The following is a 21,493-nucleotide window of genomic DNA, read 5'->3' on the forward strand; positions in this document are numbered from 1 at the left end:
AGAACCTAAATAAATGAAAAGACATCCCATGTTCATGGGTGAGAAGGTTTAATACTGCTAAAATGGCAAAACTCTTTATATTGATTTACAGATTCAATGTAATTCCTGTTAAGTCACATCTAGGCTCTTTGCTAAAATTGACAAACTAATTTTAAGATTCATTTAGAAATTCAAGAGACCCAGAATAGCCAAATCAATCTTGAAAAAAAACGAAACAAAGTTGGAGGACTCCCACTTTCTAATTTCAAGACAGGTGTTACTGACATACTAGTAAGAACAGACCTACTGAATGGAACAAGATTAAGAGTCCAGAATCAAATCTACATCTAGGTAAACTGATCTTCAACGATGCCAAGACAATTCAATGGGAAAGATGCAGTCTTTTTAAAAAAATAATGCTGAGGCAACTGAATAAAGTTGTAACCCTTCCTCACACCATACACAAATATTAACTCAAAATTTATCATAGACTTTAACATAAGAACTAAAGCTATAAAACTCTTAGAAGAAAATATAGTATCTTTAATTTGAATTTCACATGGAAAAGATCCAGAATTGAGCTTAAATCCAAGCATACGTGTCAGCAGAGTCTAATAAGAAAGGTCATGGGTCAGAAAGTCATGATACTTGAGGTGTTATATTGTCAGTTATGCCAATAATTCTTAGTGTCACTTATAACTTCTCTGGGCCTAGAGTTCCCCATTTATGAAATGGAAAGGATATAACAATATTACAAGAATTTCAATGAAGAAAAAAGAAAATAGTTGACTTAAAATTATTTAATTCATTAGTAAGTAGGCAAATCTAAAGTATTATCATTATTACTACTACCAGCATGCATAAGGAGTTTCTTTATTTACCTGATGATGTTGGATGTTTCTTATGTTGCATGAAAAATTCTGGTAGAGATGAAACTTACCAACATCTTTCTCATTTACATTTTTTGAGGACACTTTTGCCAGAGATGACTGAATAGCAATATATCTATTTTGGCACCTGTTCAAATAAACAAATTTTAAAATAAAAACGTTATCTATAATAATAAAAGTGTAATATGCAAATAGGCCGAACAGCCGAACAGCAGAATAACCATCTGTCCTACCATGCTATGACACCCACTGGCGCCAGGCCAGCCAAGGTTGGTGCAATTCATGGTTGGGGGCCCAGCCATCACACCATGATTGCCCTGCAAAGGGAGGCCCAGCCCACTGGCTGGCAGGGTTATCAATCTGGGGGCTCCACAATCACCCCAAAGAGGGAAACCCAGGCCACTGGCCAGCAGGGTGATCAACTGGGGGGGAGGGGAGAGGTTCCACAATTGCCCCAGCAGAGGCGCTGCAATAAGGTGGAGCCTCCCTCTGTGGGGGCAATCCATCATGGAGCCTACCGCTTTGGGGCAATCGATTGTGGAGCCCAGTGATCAATGGCCCCAAATAGGGAGGCCCAGGATACCTGGCCAGTGGCAATGCAGTGGCTAGACGGGGCCTCCCCATGCAGGGCGATCCATCACAGGGCTCCCAGATTGTGAGAGGGTGCAGGCCAAGCTGAGAGGAAACACCCCACCTCCTGCACAAATTTCGTGCACCAAGCCTCTAGTTTAATATGTGTAGTAAGGAAACATGTTATATGGAATAGGTTTAAAAAAAAAATTAAGCTGCTACTGCCCTGGCCAGTGTGGCTCAGCCAGTTGGAGCATCATCCCATGCACCAAAGGGTCACAGGTTCAATTCCTAGTGAGGACACATACCCAGGTTACGAGTTCCATTCCAGTAAGGGCATATACAAGAGGCAACCCATCAATGTTTCTCTCTCATTGATGTTTCTGTCTGTCTCCCTTTCTCTCCCTCTCTCTAAAATAAATACAAACATATCTTCAGATAAAGATTTAAAAAAAAAAAGTTAAGCCACTACCAAATATTTTTAAATGATACCCAACTATGAGTTATTGGCCCCTTAAAAGAGGACTTTTTGCCTATTCCTAAGTCCCACAGATCTATTTATGTATCAATACAATCCTTCCATAAAATATCTAAATGATTCAGATTCCATCTGCAGTTATATAAGAGATCAAAACTATCTACAATGAAACAGACTAATAACCCTGGTCAAAATATCATCCTTCTCTAACCACCAAGTAAGCCAGACAGAATCAATTAAAAGCTAAAAAGAAGAAAATGTGTCAGAAGAGTTCCCACTGGCAATGTTTTGAAACAACCAAGTTTTTGCAGTAAAATCTATATATATAAAAGCGTAATATGTAAATCAATTGGACCACGGAATGACCCATCAGCTATAATGTGCACTGACCACCAGGGGGCAGACACTCAACACAAGAAAGCCTGACCAGGACCTGCCAACCAACCTCTAGGTTACTCCTCCAGAGCCCTTATCATCCCTGAAACCTGCAACAGTGGCAGCAGGGGGAGGGGCCAGCAGCTGGCAGCCAGAGAAGATTGGCCCGGATAGCAGGCTAGGCCTAGAACCCCTAACTGTGTACAAATTTCATGCTCTGGGCCTCTAGTTACCTATAAAAACACATTTTAAAAGCTGAACAATCCTCCTACTTCAACTCATTCCTGCTAGGATCACTGAGAAAAGAGCAAAGTTCTCTCCTCTGAACTAACATGACCCTGACAAGCTACAATAGTCAACTGATTCATGTCTACCTTTCCTCTTCTCTACACAGCTCACACAGCTGCATAATGTGGAGAGAAAGAGCGGAGGATGAGGGAACATCAAAATTAAGTTTTAAATTATTTTTTTTTAAGGGAACAAAAGAAAGAACTCATGGATTCAGACAACAATGTGGTGACTGTGAGGTGGAGGAGGAAAAAGGGAGGTAAACGGTGATGAAAAAAATAAAGGGGAAAATATAAATAAATTAATTAAAGTAAGCAAAATAAAATCTAACTTTTAAAAAATTGTTCTTTAAAAGATAATTTAAGCCCTGGTCGGTTTGGCTCAGTGGATAGAGTAATGCAGTGGATAGAGTATTGGCCAGCAGACTGAAGAGTCCTGGGTTTAATTCTAGTCAAGGGCACATGCCCAGGTTGCAGGCTCGGTCCCCATTGGGCCAAGAAGGAGGCAGCCGATCAATAATTCTCATTACTGATGTTTCTATTTCTTTCTCCCTCTCCTTTCCTCTCTGAAATCGATAAAAATATATTTTTAAAAATAAAATAAAATAAAATAATTTAAGCCCTGGCTGACATGGCTCAGTCAGTTGGAATGTTGTTCAGTACACTAAAAGGTTGAGGGTTTGATAACCAGTCTTGGGGTTTGTGCAAGAGGCAGCCAATCAATGTTTCTCTCTCACATCAATTTTCTGTCTCTCTCTCTCTCTCTCTTCCTCTCTCTAAAAGAGCAAAAATTAATTTTTTAAAAATATCTTATTTTAATGAGGCATAAAATCCATAAGCCTGAGTAGGGGTTAGGTCAAAGGGTTTTAAAAATCTCGTACAAACTGGGACTGTGATACCATGGATAAGCTGCTCTCCATCAGCAAAAATTCATTTTGAGATCAGTACTTTTAGTCATACCTGACATGAAATCGTTTCATTAGCCTAATCACAGTAAACACTAGAAATGAAATGTCTTAAAATTATATTCCTATGGCATAATATGTTTAAAAGCAATGCCACCCACTCTAAATGAATATGAATCTCTCTCTAGCATAGTAACCTAGTGGTTTGTAAAGTGTTCCTCAAAGTCCTCCACTGAGATGCTTCAATGTTAGGAAGATGAGCATTCAGTTTCAGGCTCCCTACTCAGAATTCAACTAAAACAACTCTACTTTTATCTGTTTTATATATTAGGGTTCTGTTGTTTGAACAGAGTTCTGCTACTTAAAAAAAAAAAGTCTGAAAATAAAGTTTGTTTTAAAACAAAATTTTTTTTTTATTCATTTCAGAGAGGAAGTTAGGAGGAGAGATAGAAACTTCAATGATGGCAGAGAATCATTGACTGGCTGCCTCCTGCACACCCCGCACTGGGGATTGAGCCCTCAACCTGGACATGTGCCCTGATCAGGAACTGAGTCATGACCTACCTTCTGGCTCATAGGTCGATGATCAACCACTGAGCAACACTAGCCAGGTTGAAAAAGTTTTTAATGAACACTGGTTTTAGCACTAACCATGCATCCCTTAACAACATGAATCCACAAAGCAGAAAAACTCTGTACAAGAATTACTCACAATTTTCTAATGAAGTCAAGTGTCTCTTTATCTTTAGCAATCATGTCTGCTAAAATATGCTGAACTCCTGTTTCTATGTCCTGGAGTGTCGAAAGCCCTTTAGACAAAAGAGAAAACAAAAGCAAGAACTACAGATTGTTTTTTTAATTGTTATTAAATCACAATAAATTTATTCTAGTAAAAAAGAACCTTAAATTGACAAATTTAACACATTGCGGACAGATCACGAGAATTCTCGCTTCACATTACACAGTATTTTACAAAGTATCATACTTTAAAAAAATATTAACTTGTAAGAACATATAATAACTAACTTCAAAATGCAATGGGTATTTAATTTAAAGCGTGCCTTTAACATTTATGTAAAACGCTTTTTGTATTCATTCAATAGAAATTTATCTGGCCACTGGGTACAGATAGCAATAAAACTACTGGTCCACAATGTGTTAAGATACAAAAGTACCATGGCAATGACTAGCTTCCCTCTCCAACAAAAACAAGTCTTCAAAAGCAATAACATAGGACCTTCATATACCATATAACCTAGTGGTGAAAAATGCAGCTCTGGCTCTGACCAGTTTGGCCCAGTGGATAGAGTGTTGGCCTGCAGATTCAAGGATCCCAGGTTCAATTCCAATCAAGGGCATCTACCTTGGTTGTAGGCACATCCCCAGTAGGAGGTGTGCAGGAGGCAGCTGATTTATATTTCTCTCTCATTGATGTTTCTATCTCTCTCTCCCTCTCCCTTCCTCTATGTCAGTGTTTCCCAAAGTGTGGTACACGTATCCCCAGGGGTACGGGAAGACAGGAAGAGTTTGGTAGGGGTACGCATTGCACCAGAGTTTGGTGGGGATATGCACTGCACTGTGCTTAGCTGCACCTAATACATCCTTTTTTTTTTTTTTTTTTTTTTTTTTTGACGAGGGATACTCAGCGTTACGAAAATTATAGAAGGGGTACACATATGTCAAAAGTTTGGGAAACACTGCCTATGTAAAAAATCAATAAAATATATTTTAGAAAAAGAAAGAAAAATGCAGCTCTGGAGCCAGCTGCCTGGTCTAATCTTCATTCCAGACACCATTTACCAAATGTGTGTCTGGGCAAGTTACTTGACCTTTCTGTGCCTCAGTTTCCTATACAAGAGGACTGGTAATAGTACCTACTTCATGAAGTACTAGTATTTACAAAGATTAAGCATGTTAAGAAAAACACGTTAGTAGTACTATAACTGTGCTGGGCCCTGAATAATTCCCATCATCAGAAGTATCATCAAGTATCCATCATCACATATAGTTTAGAAGCATCATATGTGACAATCAAGAAAGATATGGTTATCAAACCTACCCAGTAGGAACTCAATACGAGTGTGAACTAAGGAAACCTTGTAGCACAGGAGATACAAAAATAAAATAAAAAAATAAAAATAGGAGGAAAGGAAATCAACCATAGGAGAAAAATTGAAATAAACAATAAACCTTTATGCATCTCATACTTTGAAAGCTTTGGCATTCAATTTTAGTGAGACATATTTTGACTGGCCATAGACAGTCTCCACTGTGACCAATCTTAATACATGGTTATACAGTCTCAGATACTATTATTAAATATTACAATTCTTTAAAAATTCAACTAAAACTACACATTTAAAAAAAATAAACTTGGCCGAAACTGGTTTGGCTCAGACTGAAAGGTCCCAGGTTCGATTCCGGTCAAGGGCATGTACCTTGGTTGTGGGCACATCCCCAGTAGGGGGTGTGTAAGAGGCAGCTGGTCGATGTAAGAAAAATCAATAAAATATATTTAAATAAATAAATATATAAATAAATAAAATAAACTTGAATTTTACTCATTTCAACCCATCTCTATACTCAAATAATATTAACTTGCTTCTTCTTGTGATTATTATCCTTTTCAAAACAGATATTGAGATGTGTTATTTGTATATGAACAGATACATATTTTTACAGACACACATAATCAATTTATTAAATTGCAAACTCATTTGCTGAGTTTAAAAAAAAACAAAACTGAGATCATGGTATGCTGAGATTCTCTAGTTTTATACATATTATAGATTCTGTTATCAGATACTGCCCCCTACAGATACTTATATCTCCTAGCATAAAATATCAACAGAGGCCAAGATAAACTAGAATGATTGTCAGAATCACCAGAACATCACTCTCCCCATTAAATCCTATCAGCACTCCTGAAAAGGCCACTTATTCAATAAACTTTGATCTAAGGCCCTCATTTTGACAATGAAATCAACACATCCTGAAAATGTCAGTTGTCACTTTCCTTGGGTTTTTCTTAGAAATAGCTCTGCCTTACTCCATTCCTCTCTCTCTCTCATGCACACGTACACACAAAAAGACAGATACATTTCAAAAAAAGACAAACACTTTACTCCTGGAGACCGCAAGTATAAGAGGAGGACTTCACTTTATTCTTCATGCATGATGAAACTGTTGAAATTCTTTCCAAAGACTAGATATGACTTTATAATTAAATAAATTTTTAGAAATAGGACAAAGTTTTAAAAGACAACATAGGAGAATCTTTATAATGTGAAGAATCCTTATTATCTTATAACCTTAGGATGTAAAGGGATTTTTTTTAAAGAAAAAAGCAATTACTATATCTTAAAAGATCAACAAATTGAAAAAATTAATATATTAACAATAATAAAACTAAAACATTCTATTTACCAAGATAAAGCATAAAGAAAGTAAAAACAGAAGTTACAAAATGGGAGAAAAGATCTGCAACCCAGATAACTAAAAAAAGAAACTGATGAACAAAATAAATCCAGAGACATAGAATCATGGAACAGACTGATGAATTTCAGAGGAAAGATGGGGGTGTGGAGGTGGTGGTGGGGAGAGATTAACCAGAAAACTTATATGTATTGATGCATAGCCCATGGACACAGACAATAGTGTGGCTAAGGCTTGGGAGGGGCGTATGTGGGGAGGAGAGAGTCAATGGGGAAAAAACAAAGAAGACATCTAGACTAATAAAAGAGAAAGATGCAAATTGACCATACCTTCAGAACATCCACTAGCCAATCAGGAGTGAGTATGCAAATTAACCCAACAAAGATGACAGTTTAAGTTGCATACACAGGCACCGAGCCGCCAATGGTGACCCAGGCATTCCTCACCACCCAGCTGCAGTAGGCCTCTGGGCAGTGTGAGAAGGCACAAAGGCGGCTCCAGGCCAAAGCTAAAACAGAAAAGTGGCTCCAGCAGGAACCAAGCTGGTGCTGGCTATCAGGGGAAGGAAAGCCCACTTGTATACAAATCTTCATGCATAAGGCCTCTAGTCTATAATACTTTCAATAATAAAGATAAATTTAAAAAGATAAAAGTACAGCCCTAACCGGTTTGGCTCAGTGAATATAGCATCAGCATTTGGACTCAAGGGTCCCAGGTTTGATTCCGGCCAAGGGCATGTGTACCTTGGTTGTGGGCACATCCCCAGTAGCAAGTGTGCAGGAAGCAGCTGATCAATGTTTCTCTCTCATCGATGTTTCTAACTCTCTATCCCTCTCTCTTCCTCTCTGTAAAAATAAATCAATAAAATATATATTTTTTAAAATACATACAAAAAAGGAATACCTTAAAATGATTGTAAATTAATAAGAAAAAGAGAAACAGCCCTACCCAAGTGGCTTAGTTGGCTGGAGCAAAAGGTTGAGTTGGATTTCCTTTCAGGACACAAACCTAGTTTGCAGGTTCAATCCCTAGTAGGGGTGCATACAGGAGGCAACCAATATATATTTCTCTTTTAGGTGATGTTTCTTTCTCTATTTCTCTCTCTCTCTCTCTCTCTCTCTCTCTCTCTCTCTCTCTCTATCCCATTTCCTCTCTCTCTAAATTAAAAACAAACATAAAATGTTTTTAAAGAAAAAAGAAAAACAAAATTAAAAAATGGACAAAAGTCTAGAACAGATACTTCATCAAAAAAGAAAAGCTAGCCAAAACCAGTTTGGCTCAGTGGTAGAGCGTCAGTCTGCAGACTGAAGGGTCCTGGATTTGATTCCGGTCAAGGGCATGTACATTGGTTGCGGGCACATCTCCGGTAGGGGGTGTGCAAGAGGCAGCTGGTCGATGTTTCTCTCTCATCGACGTTTCTAGCTCTCTATCTCTCTCCCTTCCTCTCTGTAAAAAATCAATAAAATATTTTAAAAAAAAGAAAAAAGAAAGAAAGAAAGAAAGAAAGAAAGAAAGAAAGAAAGAAAGAAAGAAAGAAAGAAAAGGAAACCTAAGCAAGAAGAGTATTGGGATTTATTTGGTAAGAATTCCTTATTCTTACCAAACATATGCTATGTTTTTTGCACAGTCATTATTACTTAATCAAACAAACTTTTTAATATACCTTTTCAATTTTATAAAGAAACAGGGCTGATCTCTTTAAGTAAAACTGGTACCTTTTACACTGGGTCGAATGTAAGACAGCAGATTGAGCATCCCTGGATTCTCAAGCAGTGTCCTGGCTGCTTCCTCTAATCCCAACTGCCTTGCTCTCTGGGCTTTGGTGCCTTTGCTCCCAGTTTTATATGGAGCTGACTAGAAAGAAAAATTCAGAAAACATACCATATCATTCAGTTTTAAAAAGCGAGTTAAAACTAGAACACAAAATTAGAGGACATGGTGAGAATGCTAAAGACATCCTATGTCAACCCTTTCATCTTCCTTCAGAGACTAATATTAATTAGATAACACTGGCTATATGAAGACAGTTGTTCTTTATCTGACTCTTTACACTTTTATGTATGCTTAAAATTAGTTTGTTTAGATTTACTCATCTTAAAAACTCAGTACCTGAACTGTAAAAACTGTAAGGTCCTCTCCTCAACTCCAGCAAGCTCCTCTAAAAGCTGTCAACATTCAATGCTTCTACTTCTTAACCCACAGTCACTCCTCAACCCACCATCACCACTTCTCTTTCCATACTGTATGCTCCAAGTGATATCAGAAAGATCCATAAGGATCCCCTAATTACCAAATATACCTTTTCCCTCCATATCTTGCCAAACCTCTTTGCTACACTTAACCAGTTAACTGCCACGATATTTTGAATTTAATTAAAAAGCTCCGCCACTTGCACAGAAATGGTTATTTTACCTCCTTCTAAAACTGTTTTTCCTAGTCTTCCACAGGATCATCATCTGATTCCCCTCATACTTCACTATTCTTTCCATGTCTCCTTCTTAAGCTCTCCCTTCCGCCACCCACGCCTCAGGGGTCCACCCTGACCTGCCTTCCTCACCAAGTCCCCTTGAGTGAAATCTTCTATTCTCATGGTTTCAAATACCAAATACGTGCTGAAGACACTCACAACGAGGCCTTCATCTCAGGATTCTCCTTAAGCTTCACACTACCATAACCTCATCTCCTTTTCCCTATTTGACTGAGAATTCCTTAAAGCCAAGCACTATGTATTCTTCATCTTTGTAAACCCAAGTGCATCTGATAGTTATTTAACAAAGAATAGATCTTTTGTTGAATTAAGTAATGATGAGTGATGACTTTAGCTTTTTATATAGACCTAAATCATAACATAATCAGGTTTTCATTAAAAGATAAAAAGGACTCCTTACCACGTGTTCTAGTTCTTCAAAAGTTTTACAGTTTAACAAAGCTCTTAACAAGCATTCAGACATCTTCCCCTCCTTCTTAATTTTCTGGATTGTACCACGAACCTTCTTAGCAACAGCCCTGAAAATAAAAACTTTTGTAATATACAATAGGTTAAAACTTTCTCTTTGAAACTATCTCCAACTTACAGAAATGTTGCAGGTAAAGTCACGCCCCCCTCTGAACCATTTGAGAATAAGTTGCCATCACATTCAAGTAGTTTATGTGCATTTTCTAGAACAAGAATCTCCTCCTACATACAACAACCATCAAAATCCATTAATTACTATGGATGTTACTTAGACACCAACTTATGGGTGAAAAGTGTACTCTTTGCTATTGGGTATCACTGCTCAAGACGAGTATACCTGACACTCATAATTGATTTCTAAACACCATTTTCCACTACAAACAACTGGAATTTCATAGAGAAGCTGATCCCAGAAATCAATGTACAGGGATCAATGCACAGGTGGGAAGGGGCGCCCAAGAGCAAAGCACTGTTGTCCTACTACTTTATAATTTTTCACTGTGAATATACAATCCTACTATTATTTTCATCCCTTTTCATTACCTGTTCCTATTTATACGATCTGCCTAATAATGCTATTGCTAAAATGATGCACAAAAGGCAGGGAGATAATACAAATTAATAAAAATGATTTAAAAATTAAATTAAATTAAATCTAATTATGGAAAAGAAAACAAAGGTAGAAATTTTCAAATTAAAGATAAAGTATATGCAGTCTTTAGATTACATTCTATATGCCTTTTACAGTCCTGGTAGCCTGGGTACTGGAGCCTAACAGAGTCATTTTGACAATAGACCAATGTCCTGTTAACCATCATAGAAGGAAAAGAGGCATATTTAGAGAAAATACAGAAAGCTTTCCTTTAATTATATTCTTTAATTTACTTTTTAATAGTGACTCCCTCAGTTGGCTAAGTGACTTTTGCCTCTCAAGTAATCAGGATCAAGCTTATTAATGAGCTTTATTCAATAATGTACAATAACTCTCCACATACTAACATTCTAGTATTCTAAAATTCTAAAATTCTCCTGGCATTAAAAACTTCAACAAAAGAGGTGGAAAGGTTAGTGAGTTGCAAGTTCTCCCAAAATCACAGGAAGCTTATTGGACATGTTGTAAAAATAACCCTGAATACTTTTAGAATGGCTTAATGGTAATATATCAAATTTTAATCAAATTCTTTTTGTAGACTTGAAGAACATACGCTAACAACATGGCATCTGGCATGTAGAAGACATGAAATAAATGCATGAATGATGAAAAGCGTTTTCATAAACTACTGAATAATACAAAGTCTTACAGTCTTTATAGTTTCTACATGTGTATTCCTGAGTTATTACAATAAGTTCGTAGACATAATATTTTTAAAGAGTACTTTCCATTCTATAACTGTGCAAAACTTAAAATCCCAATATAAAATTACCATCCCCTCTAAAAAAATAGAAAAAGAAAATATACATATTTCCTACCAAACTCTATACTGCCTAAGAACTTTCCACTAAGAGTCTTTATAGTATTAAGAGGGCAGTTTTGTGCAAGCTGTTGAAGATTTAGACAAAATTTTATTTTCCTGAGTTTCCTGCTGGCAGTCCTAACTTTGCCATTATGCAGTACACAATCATTTCTATGAAAGATGACAGTCAAATCCTTAAGCACACACTTTCATTGAAAACCACCTTTTTGATACATGCCCAAGCTATGCGTAAACACACCAGCAGAGGGACTCTGTACAGCCCTAAGTAAACTAGAACTGACTTACTCCGTCAGAATAGGACTACAACCAGATAATAATGATGATGCAAAACAAAACACTGAAACTGTTGAAATATATTGTCATTCACTTCCTCACCATTTCTCCTCATTGGCTCACATGCCCTCTTTCCCCTCACACTAGGCTTATCTCTTCCCAGGTTTCTTACCTTAACTCCTCTAGTGTTTGTTGAACTTCTCTCAAGTAATCAGCATCAAGGTTATTAATGAGCTCTTTCCGATAACGTACAATGAAGGGAATTGTATTATCATCATTAAAGAGACGAATGATGTTGCCACAAACCCAAGGTTCAATATTAGTTCTCTCAGATAAAACCTGTAAATTAAGTACTTATATTTAGTGATTTAGAATCCTAAAAATTAAAAACCTATATTATAATATGTAATTTAAAACACATCAAATAATGTTCTCCAATCGCTTAGAAATTACTTGCTATGATTTAAAATATTTTCATTTAAATATATATATATATACATAGTATATAATTTGACAATCATAAAATAGTCATTTCACTAATTTAATAAATTGCAATTGAAACAGTCTGTATCATTTATATTGTATAGGGCTCATTGAGATATGCACCTTTTTTTCTCTCAGATTGGTCACAAAGATCAAAGAGTTGGTAATTCACTGTATTGGCATAAGTGACAAGAAAAGGAACTTTGAGTCATTCTTAGTGAGAAAGTACAATGGTATAACCTCTCAAAGAAGAGCAATTTGATAACATCTATCAATATTTATAATACATAAATGCTTTAATGCATTAATCCCACTCCTAGGAATTTATCTTGATATATTTATTCCTCTTGAAAAGGACATTCATAGCGATTTTAGGGGAAGAATTGTTTCCAGCAGAGTGAAGTTTGACAAAACCTAATTCTGCAATGGGGAACTGGTAAGTAAATTATGATATGTCCACAGAGTAGATGCCATACAACTACTTCTATATGGACTGAGTGGAAACATGGCTTACTTTCAGGAATGGTAACTGGTTGGATGAGAGCTAAGATAGAAATATCATACACATATAGCACTCCAAATTCAAAGTAATTAAGTTTTAAAAACACACACAAGTCTACATGTAAAAAAGTTTCAGCACAATGTACATGTAAAGCAGCAGAGTTTAGAGAAGTCAGCCTGGAGAAGAAAAACAATGAAATGCAATTTCAGTAACTCTTCTCAAAACTTAGGCAGATTTGTTCAAAGTAAAATATGAAAGGCCTTAAGTTTTTTTTAATATATTTTATTGATTTTTTACAGAGAGGAAGGGGGAGAGATAGAGAGCTAGAACATCGATGAGAGAGAAATATCGACCAGCTGCCTCTTGCACACCCCCTACTGGGGATGTGCCCGCAACCAATGTACATGCCCTTGACCAGAATCGAACCTGGGACTTTTCAGTCCGCAGACCGACACTCTACCACTGAGCCAAACCGGTTTCGGCAAGTTTTATTAGTATTTTAATCTTGATGCACAAGATTTGCAATAAATAAATAAATAAATAAATAAACAAACAGAAAAATCATTAAAGAAGTATTATAATCAACTAGCTAATAAAATCAAGACAATATATAAAATAGACTGAATTTCAAAACTGGAGATGAAATAAATGACTAGTAAACTCCAGAGACTATTAAGACTAATTGTATCTTGGTCCAGCCATCAAGAAGATCAAGATCTGGGCTAGAACTCTGAACCAAGATATTTTTCCTCTGGAGAAAAATGATTTGGACATGTAGAACCTTGAAGCTGAGGATGACAGTGCAAAGAAAACCATGAAGAGAGAATTTCAGTGTACTTTCCTGTTACACAGGTCAATAAATAAAACTTATCTATTATTATGGTACAGGTCAATAAATCTCCTTTATTTCTTAAGCTAGTCCAAATGGGGTTTTCTCTTACTGTAACCAAAAGACCTCTAATCAATGTCCTCAGTGTCACAGTGTGTTCTCTATCGCAGCCATCTAATCCGTCACCAAAGAAGCAAACTAAACTTCTGAAATGCCTCTTCCTTCCCCTGGAACTCCCTTTTTGCAAGTACATTTTGTCTGAGCCAGAGATCAGGTTTTTATGTCCTTTAGACCTTCCATCCAACCTCTCTGCATTACTAATGATTATATTTCTAAAACAAAGATATAGTAAGTCCTTTATTTTTAATTTTTTTTCTTCTGATCATAACATCCAATGACTCTTATCTATCTTCTGGTAAAAGTCCAACCACTACAGCATAGTTTTAAAATTCCTTTCCAAAGCTTGGCCCCAACTTCACTGTTCTCAAGGAGTTAGCCATCTAGAGGTGAAGATAAAACATTAATGCAACCCTGGCCGGTGTGGCTCAGTTGCTTGAGCATAGTCCCATGCGCTGAAAGATCGCCAATTCAATTCCCAGTCAGGGCACATACACTAGCTGTGGGTTTACATGTATTAAGAGGGTGTATGCTGCCTGGCTGGCATGGCTCAGTTGACCTAGGAACCAGAAGGTCAGAGCACATGCCTGGGTTGTTTGTCCAGTTACACTAACAGAAGACAGACGGACAGACAGACAGGACAGTAGTTAAACTACAGTGTGATTTGTACTCTGACAGAAGCATGTATTGTTTTAAGACAGTGGTCGGCAAACTCATTGGTCAACAGAGCCAAATATCAACAGTACGACAATTGAAATTTCTTTTGAGAGCCAAAGTTTTTAAACTTAAACTTCTTCTAATGCCACTTCTTCAAAATAGACTTGCCCGGGCCATGGTATTTTATGAAAGAGCCACACTCAAGGGACCAAAGAGCCGCATGTGACTCGCAAGCAACAGTTTGCCAACCATGGGACTAGAGCATTGGTTCACAATGTGTGATCCCCAAAGTAGAAGCACATGCATCACCTGGGAACTTCTTAGAAATGCAAATTATTGAGCCCCACTCCAGATCAACGGATTCAGAAACTCTGGGTTGGGGCCCAGCCATCTGTATTTTAGAAAAAAAACAAGGCTAACAACAAAGAAATGTTTTAAGAGTTAAAAGTAGAGAGCAAGCCTTAAGGATGGATAGGAGCAAGGCAGAGAACTACTGTAGTTTCTTACTTTTAAACCATTCACACTTTTTTTACTTTAATAATAATTTGTATAGTTAACTGGTAGATAAGAATGAGAGTCAAGTAAAAAAGGTAGTCTTGAGATTTTTTTTTCCCCCTGTAAGATTTAAATAAAGAGGTACTTTTCTATAACCTATATTGTTACAGAAAACGGGAGAACAAAGCAACAATTAGAGAGGTGGAATTACATTTATTATTACACGTGGGCCCAGAGGAAAATGTCTCTCAAATTCTGGACCCCAAAATGGAGGAACTTTTCCTATTTATGTTTTCACCTTCTTTTGTCTCCCAAATATGGGGTGTTTCTGGCCCCCTTTGCAACTTCTTAAAGAGCCCCAATGTGCTGGGGCCTTGAGACCTCAACCAAAGGGCTGGCCTGGTGCCAGCACTGATAACTTCGTCCTGGGAAGGTTTAATGTGCCAGCACTGATAACTTCGTCCTGGGAAGGTTTAATGGCCTCTCTGAAGTGGGAGTAGTCTTATTTTCATTATTAGTTAAGCAAGCAAGCATTAGTAGCCAAATAGCAGGGTTAAAATTTTCAAACAGCAGTTTTTATATAAGATGGATGCTTCATTATGAGGCTTATTATATTCTAAACTAGCACCTATATTCTTATATTCTAAACACTTTTACATATTCAATATGAACTCATTTAAACTATATAAGAGGTACTATTATTATTCTTATTTTACAAATACAAAAATTGAGGCCCAAGGAAGTTAAGTGAATTGCCCAGTCCCTCGAGCTACTAGTATAGTGCCCTTTCAAAAATTAGATTGTTTTCAAAGCAAGATGATTTTCTTTTCAGGCAAAAATACAAATTACTCAATTGCCTTTACTTCTCTTCCTGAATCCTATTGCATGGTGCCTTCATACTGCCCCTGTAGTCTAAAATGTTTAACAAAATGGCATCCTCCCAGTGTCCACAGATTTACTCCTTCAAGTCTATACTCTCATTGCTTCAGTTTAAAAAATAAATAAAATCTAGGCATCAGTTAATAAATTAGAGCCTTAATCAGCCATAGGCAGCATCTACAATTTAAAAGAACACTGAAATTAAATGACACTCTAATGAATAAAATTGAGAATGTTCTATTCAACATCATTCCAAAAACAAGCAATTAAATACATTCCTTAAACAGATTTTTAAGGAATGTATTTAATTTAATGTATGAAAGCTGTTAATTCCTGCTATTCTTTTGACCCTTATGTATTCATTTTATTGGATCACTTATCAGACACAAAAAGTTTTCTTAAAGGCTGCAAGAGGAAAAACTAAGCTATGCTGTTAGAAATCAGAGTGGTTACAGGAGAGGGCATTGGGAATTAGAAAAGGTTATGAAGGGAGATTCCAGGATGCTGTTAATGTTCATTTCTTGATCTGGAAGCTGGATATATGATGACACCTTTGAACATTCATAAACTTTATACATTAACTAAAATTTTCTATATGTATACTTCAAAATAGTTTTTAAAAACTACCAGCTATATATTAGTAACAGAAACTTTGTTTTACTTCATTCATCCTGGAATAAACAGTTTGACCTAATGAGTGATGCTGTGCTTATATGCAGAACTGCAAAGAGAAAGCCAACTCAGCTCACCTCCTTCCTGTCCCACTTCTTTCCCTAATTTTGTCATCCCATAGACTTCTTCACCCCTATAATCACACATCAGCTGTTGCAAGAAAGGGGTAAATAGCTAATGAAGAGGTTTTGCTTGATCTCCCTTCTTAATTTAGAAGCTTTGCAAAAATGTTACATATGGCTGCTCTACTCCCCTACCCCTTCCCTTCACCCCTCAAAATAAAGAGACATATAATATCAATCACCACTTTGGAGCATTTGATTTTCTCAGAAACTGCTTGCAGCTAGTCACCTCTTCAAATTCTTATAATGCTCAGGGTATTCACAGCATATTTGCGTAATAATATAATGTACTTTGACAAAAACTAGTTTCTAGTGGCAACCCCACATCTGCAGCTTAGGGGACAGGCCTGAAAAGGAGCAGGTTCTCTGGCTCAGTGATCTCTAATCCCTGAGTAGTAAATAGACACTATGTTTATATGTGAAGATTATAAATAAGTCAAGTATGGACCATGCAGTTTTCCCTCCCCAAACAAAACAGTGATGTTCCTGAGAGAACAGTGAACTTTTCAGAGTTGAGAAACATGCCTTGAAGTCTGGGGGGGTGAAACGGGGGAAGAAGAGGATCAGGTGTCATGGTCGTCAGGGTTCATGGAGATTATCACACAAAATGAAGGAAACAAAATTGCCATTTCTCACATGTTCAATCTATAACAATAAAAGCATCGTATGCTAATTAGACCAGACGGATGAAGCCAGTGCTTCGAGGAAGCCAGGGTCCCAGGTGCCAGAGGGAAGCCGGTGCTGGCAACTCTTGCATGAATTTCATTCATTGGGCCTCTTGTTAGTAATAAATAATTTCTATACAAGGAATTTCCACTGACCACTCCTAACTAACTAGGTACTTTTCAGGATTTCCCCAGAGACCTTGGACATACTTTTTGCTTTATAGCAGATAATACGCAGATTATAGGTATTTAATTGTTCCAGGCCTTCCCAGCCAACATGGCATCACTCTCACTCTTCTCAGTCGCCATTTCCCCAACACCTGCCTCTGTTCTCAATTTTGAAAGCAGGAATGCAGTGCTATGGTGAAATTATTTTCTCTCCCACAAAATTGGGGAGTTTCTCCTGTTTATGGGAGAATAAAAAGGCATAGGAAAAGAAATCCACACATACCACAAGAATTGTCTGTAAAAGTTAATTCAAGGTTAGACAAAGATGACTACATCTGGTTACATTTTTTTAAACCCCAAAATGTAAGTCACACCTGAAGTTTCCAAAACTGAGTAGTATTAGGATCCAGCAGAGGTCCTGGCTCTAGGGCAGCAATGCACAGCCGGGAAAGAAGTGCACATCAGAATCCCAGGACTGACAACAGGAAAGGAGGTCACCCCCAAGGTACCCTGAGGGGCAATGCTATTATTATGTGAAACGTTCTCAGACTGTGTTGGGGCAAACAAAAAGGCTGAGAATCACTGTTTAAGGTCAGCTCTTCTCTACCACCCCCAAAGCAGCAAAAGAAACTGGGATAAATCTGACTTCTCCCAATATAATTATGGTACCTCAAGTTGGAATTTAAACAGAATTTTCCTTTGAGAAACTGCTAGGTCAGTGGTCGGCAAACTCATTAGTCAACAGAGTGGCAAACACGGCTCGCGAGCCGCATGCTGACCACTGTGCTAGGTCCTGTTCATAGTATATTACAACATTACACTGTATTAAATAGATGTACAACAGCCAATGATCCAATCACTTGCACGGCTTTATAGAGAAATACAGTTCAAATTCAAAACAAAAACTTAACAATGAACCTTTAAGGGCCCAATCTGTTGGTATACTGTCGGATATAGCAAATGTTCACTAGAGACATCCCTTGCCTGAGGTCACAGCTCTTAGCTAAAGAGCTGAGGACCATTAGCTATGACACAAAGCAGCATTCCCAGGAAAAGAACCAGCGACCAGAGCCTCCTGAAATAACTGACAAACCAAAAAGAAAACTCCCAACCCTCCCCTTGGCCACTAACACTCTTATGCTAGTCAAAAGGAAAGAATCAACGGAACTAAAATAGAAAAAAAAAAAAAAAAGGTTGCACATACCTGTACTATGTCCCAGTTCATCTCTGCCTCCTCGGTAGCATTGCTGGCATCGGCTGGAAACCGGACAGGCTGGCCCTGAGGACATGATTCGGTCTTTATTTTCTTTAAAGGGGGCTGACCAGATATACAGTCATCTTCATCCTCTTCCTTCTTGCATGCCCCTTGCCACAGGGTGCTTGTGGATGGTATCTCTGTACTGTTACCCTCACTCTTGAAGTTGCTGGTTTTGTTGGTTTCTTCAACTTTCAGCTTTTTGGTCCTTGGAGCCGAAGGTGACTGAGCTGAATTTTTCCTTTTTGTCTTTGCTGGTTTCAGAGTCTGTACAGTATCCAATTTATTTTTTCTGTCTTCCAAATCAACATCAGCAATAAGCACAGAACTATTCTATCAAATCATAAAGAAAACATAATTAGAAAATAAAAACCAATTACTATGAAATACTACTCAGCAATGAAAAGGAACAAATTATTCACATAATATGGAAGAATCTCAAGATTATGTTGGGGGGAGCAATCACAGAACTAAATATACACATACTCGCACACATAAATGAATACAAAGAAAACTGGGGACATCTAAATAAGTTGAGTGGGTTTTATAACTGTCAAATCCTCACTGTAATATTTTCCTATATTTTGCAAGATGGTAGGATTGGGGAAAACTGGATGAAGGGCACATACTATCTTTATATTTTTTTTACAACTTTATGTGAAGTTATCTAGAAATAAAAAGTTAATTTAAAAAATGACTAAAGGATAGGTCTACAAAGACAGAAAAACCAAGATTTAATATTTGCAATAAAAAATTAACCATTTCCTTGAAGAGCTGGTCCCCGGCCGTCCCCGCCAGTGGGCCTTCGCACTCCGCCAAGCATCAGAGCCAGTGGCCCTGTGTCCAGCTAACGGACCAACCTACCAGCTCCTTAATAACCATGCCTTCCAAGCCATCACTGGTCTTCAGGGTATTCTTCTTCCCCCGGGGCGCCCTCTTTGCTTTGGATTCCTTGCAAACAGGTTGCTTAGGGTTTCTGGGGACTTTCTTTTGGGGCTCCCAGGCACTATCTTCCTTGTCATCTTCTTCAGAGGCAGATGATCTAGGAGTAAATTGATAGAAAATTTGCAGGAAAAATGAAGCCAAATGTCAAAGTAAAAAAAAAAAAAAAATCCACAAAAAGACAAATAGTCGAAACCGGTTTGGCTCAGTGGATAGAGCGTTGGCCTGTGGACTGAAGGGTCCCAGGTTTGATTCCGGTCAGGGGCATGTGCCTTGGTTGCAGGCACGTCCCCAATGTGGGGGTGTGCAAGAGGCAGCTGACTGATGATTCTCTCTCATCAATGTTTCTTTATTTATTTTTTAACATATTTTATTGATTTTGTACAGAGAGGAAGGGAGAGGGATAGAGAGCTAGAAACATCGATCTCTCATCGATGTTTCTAACTCTCTATCCCTCTCCCTTCCTCTCTGTAAAAAAAAATAAAATAAAATGTATTTTTTAAAAAAAAGACAAACATACATCTTGAAAAAAGAATAAGGTATGTGGTGTTTAAAATAAAATGGAGTGATATAAGCACAAGCTAAGAACAGATATTACTAAAAATTGAAACAAGAGTTAATCAGAGACCAATGTAAAAATAGCCCCCAATATGCTATAAATCACAGGTCTCTCTATTCACATCTCACCTATCAGACAATTATATACACACATACACTCAAGACACAGGAAGTCATTTATTACAGTCAGCAATGTACTGGAGCATGTCACACCATAGTCACTGTGAGGTTTTCCATTTTAACAGTGAAAAGCACTTAAATAATTGCCTAAGTATTAACCGTATTTAAATTGTATTAGGTTATTCAAACCATATAAGGAGTGGGAAATGTTTTGTTTTCTTTTTTGCGCGCCCAGATCTTCCAGAGTGGGAAGGAATAAGATGCATCTTTTTTTTTTTAATTGATTTCAGAGAGGAAAGGAGAGGGAGAGAGAAAAAGAGAAACATCGATGGTGAGAAACTCATTGATTGGCTGCCTCTTGCACACCCCACACTGGGGATCGAGCCCACTCCCGGGACATGTGCCCTAACCAGATCACTGATCCGTGCTAGCAGAGCTCCAACTATTTCTACTTAACCCTTTTTTCCCTTTCACAGAATGGATTTGTTTCCTGATGAAACGGGATCAGGTGCAGCTACAGGACATTTCTAACAACTCAAGAATCGAACTCATAGCCACAGCAGAGCAAAAGCAGCATGTGAACTTTGGTAAAGGAGCATCAGGCTCCATCAGTCCAGTTACAATTCTTTCTTCCCACAATGTGAAAGGTATATATTGGCAGGAAGGATAACTACTTCCTTCACTGATTAGTGAATAGAGATGTTCGGCTTTTTTAGTGTTTAAGTTCTGCCAAGAGGCAAAGCATGATTGGATGACTGCTTAGCTAAATTATGCCCGAGGAGAGCATAGTTACAATCAGTGGAGCGGCTGATGGTCTCTAGGTGAGTTATCTTCAGAGGCAGACACTAACTAAACCCTAAGAGCAGTCAAAAATAAGAAATAACATAGTAACAGATGAATTAAAAGAATAAGATTTAGAAAACCAGGGTTCTGCTCTTCATACCATTACCAAACTGAGCTGAATGACTTCATTTATTAGGAAGAGAAACTCAGTACAGGTATTATTTATTATACATGAGGCAGTTCTAAGACAGCTAGTCAACACTCATTCCTAATCACACTTGACCTCTCAGCAGCACCAAGCACTCACTTCTTAGAGCACATTTTTCACACCTAACGGACACTACTTCTCTGGTTTCCTCCTGCTTCCCTGGCAGCTTCTCCTTAGACCTTTGCTTGCTCACCCTCCTCTCCACAACCTTTCAATGTTGGGAACCTCTCAGACTTAGTTCTCAGCTCTCTGCTCTCTATACTCTTTACTACATGACCTTATCTCATCCTATAGCTGAATATAGAGGATCTCAATTTTATGTCTCCAACTTGACTTAAACTCAAGAGAATATCCACTTTCACTCAATGTCTAGCAATCATCTCAGACTTACCAAGCCCCAAACAGATCGCCTGAT

General features: G+C 37.7%; 1 protein-coding gene across 3 annotated transcripts in view; it reads right to left on the reverse strand.

Moving 5' to 3' along the window:
* Positions 1-21,493, reverse strand: part of SRBD1 (S1 RNA binding domain 1) — a 154,113-nt gene that overhangs the window by 128,032 nt on the left and 4,588 nt on the right. For all 3 annotated transcript variants that reach the window (XM_036435207.2, XM_036435205.2, XM_036435206.2), the window contains exons 3-9: positions 19,332-19,509; positions 18,417-18,800; positions 11,796-11,962; positions 9,808-9,925; positions 8,635-8,773; positions 4,197-4,293; positions 861-996 (exon numbers count right to left, since the gene is read on the reverse strand). In XM_036435207.2, coding sequence (XP_036291100.1) covers positions 861-996; positions 4,197-4,293; positions 8,635-8,773; positions 9,808-9,925; positions 11,796-11,962; positions 18,417-18,800; positions 19,332-19,509 — 1,219 coding nt within the window. The remainder of the gene's footprint in view (positions 1-860; positions 997-4,196; positions 4,294-8,634; positions 8,774-9,807; positions 9,926-11,795; positions 11,963-18,416; positions 18,801-19,331; positions 19,510-21,493) is intronic.

The sequence above is a fragment of the Pipistrellus kuhlii genome, unplaced genomic scaffold (assembly GCF_014108245.1).
Source record: "Pipistrellus kuhlii isolate mPipKuh1 unplaced genomic scaffold, mPipKuh1.p scaffold_m20_p_13, whole genome shotgun sequence".
Classification (NCBI taxonomy): Eukaryota; Metazoa; Chordata; class Mammalia; order Chiroptera; family Vespertilionidae; genus Pipistrellus; species Pipistrellus kuhlii.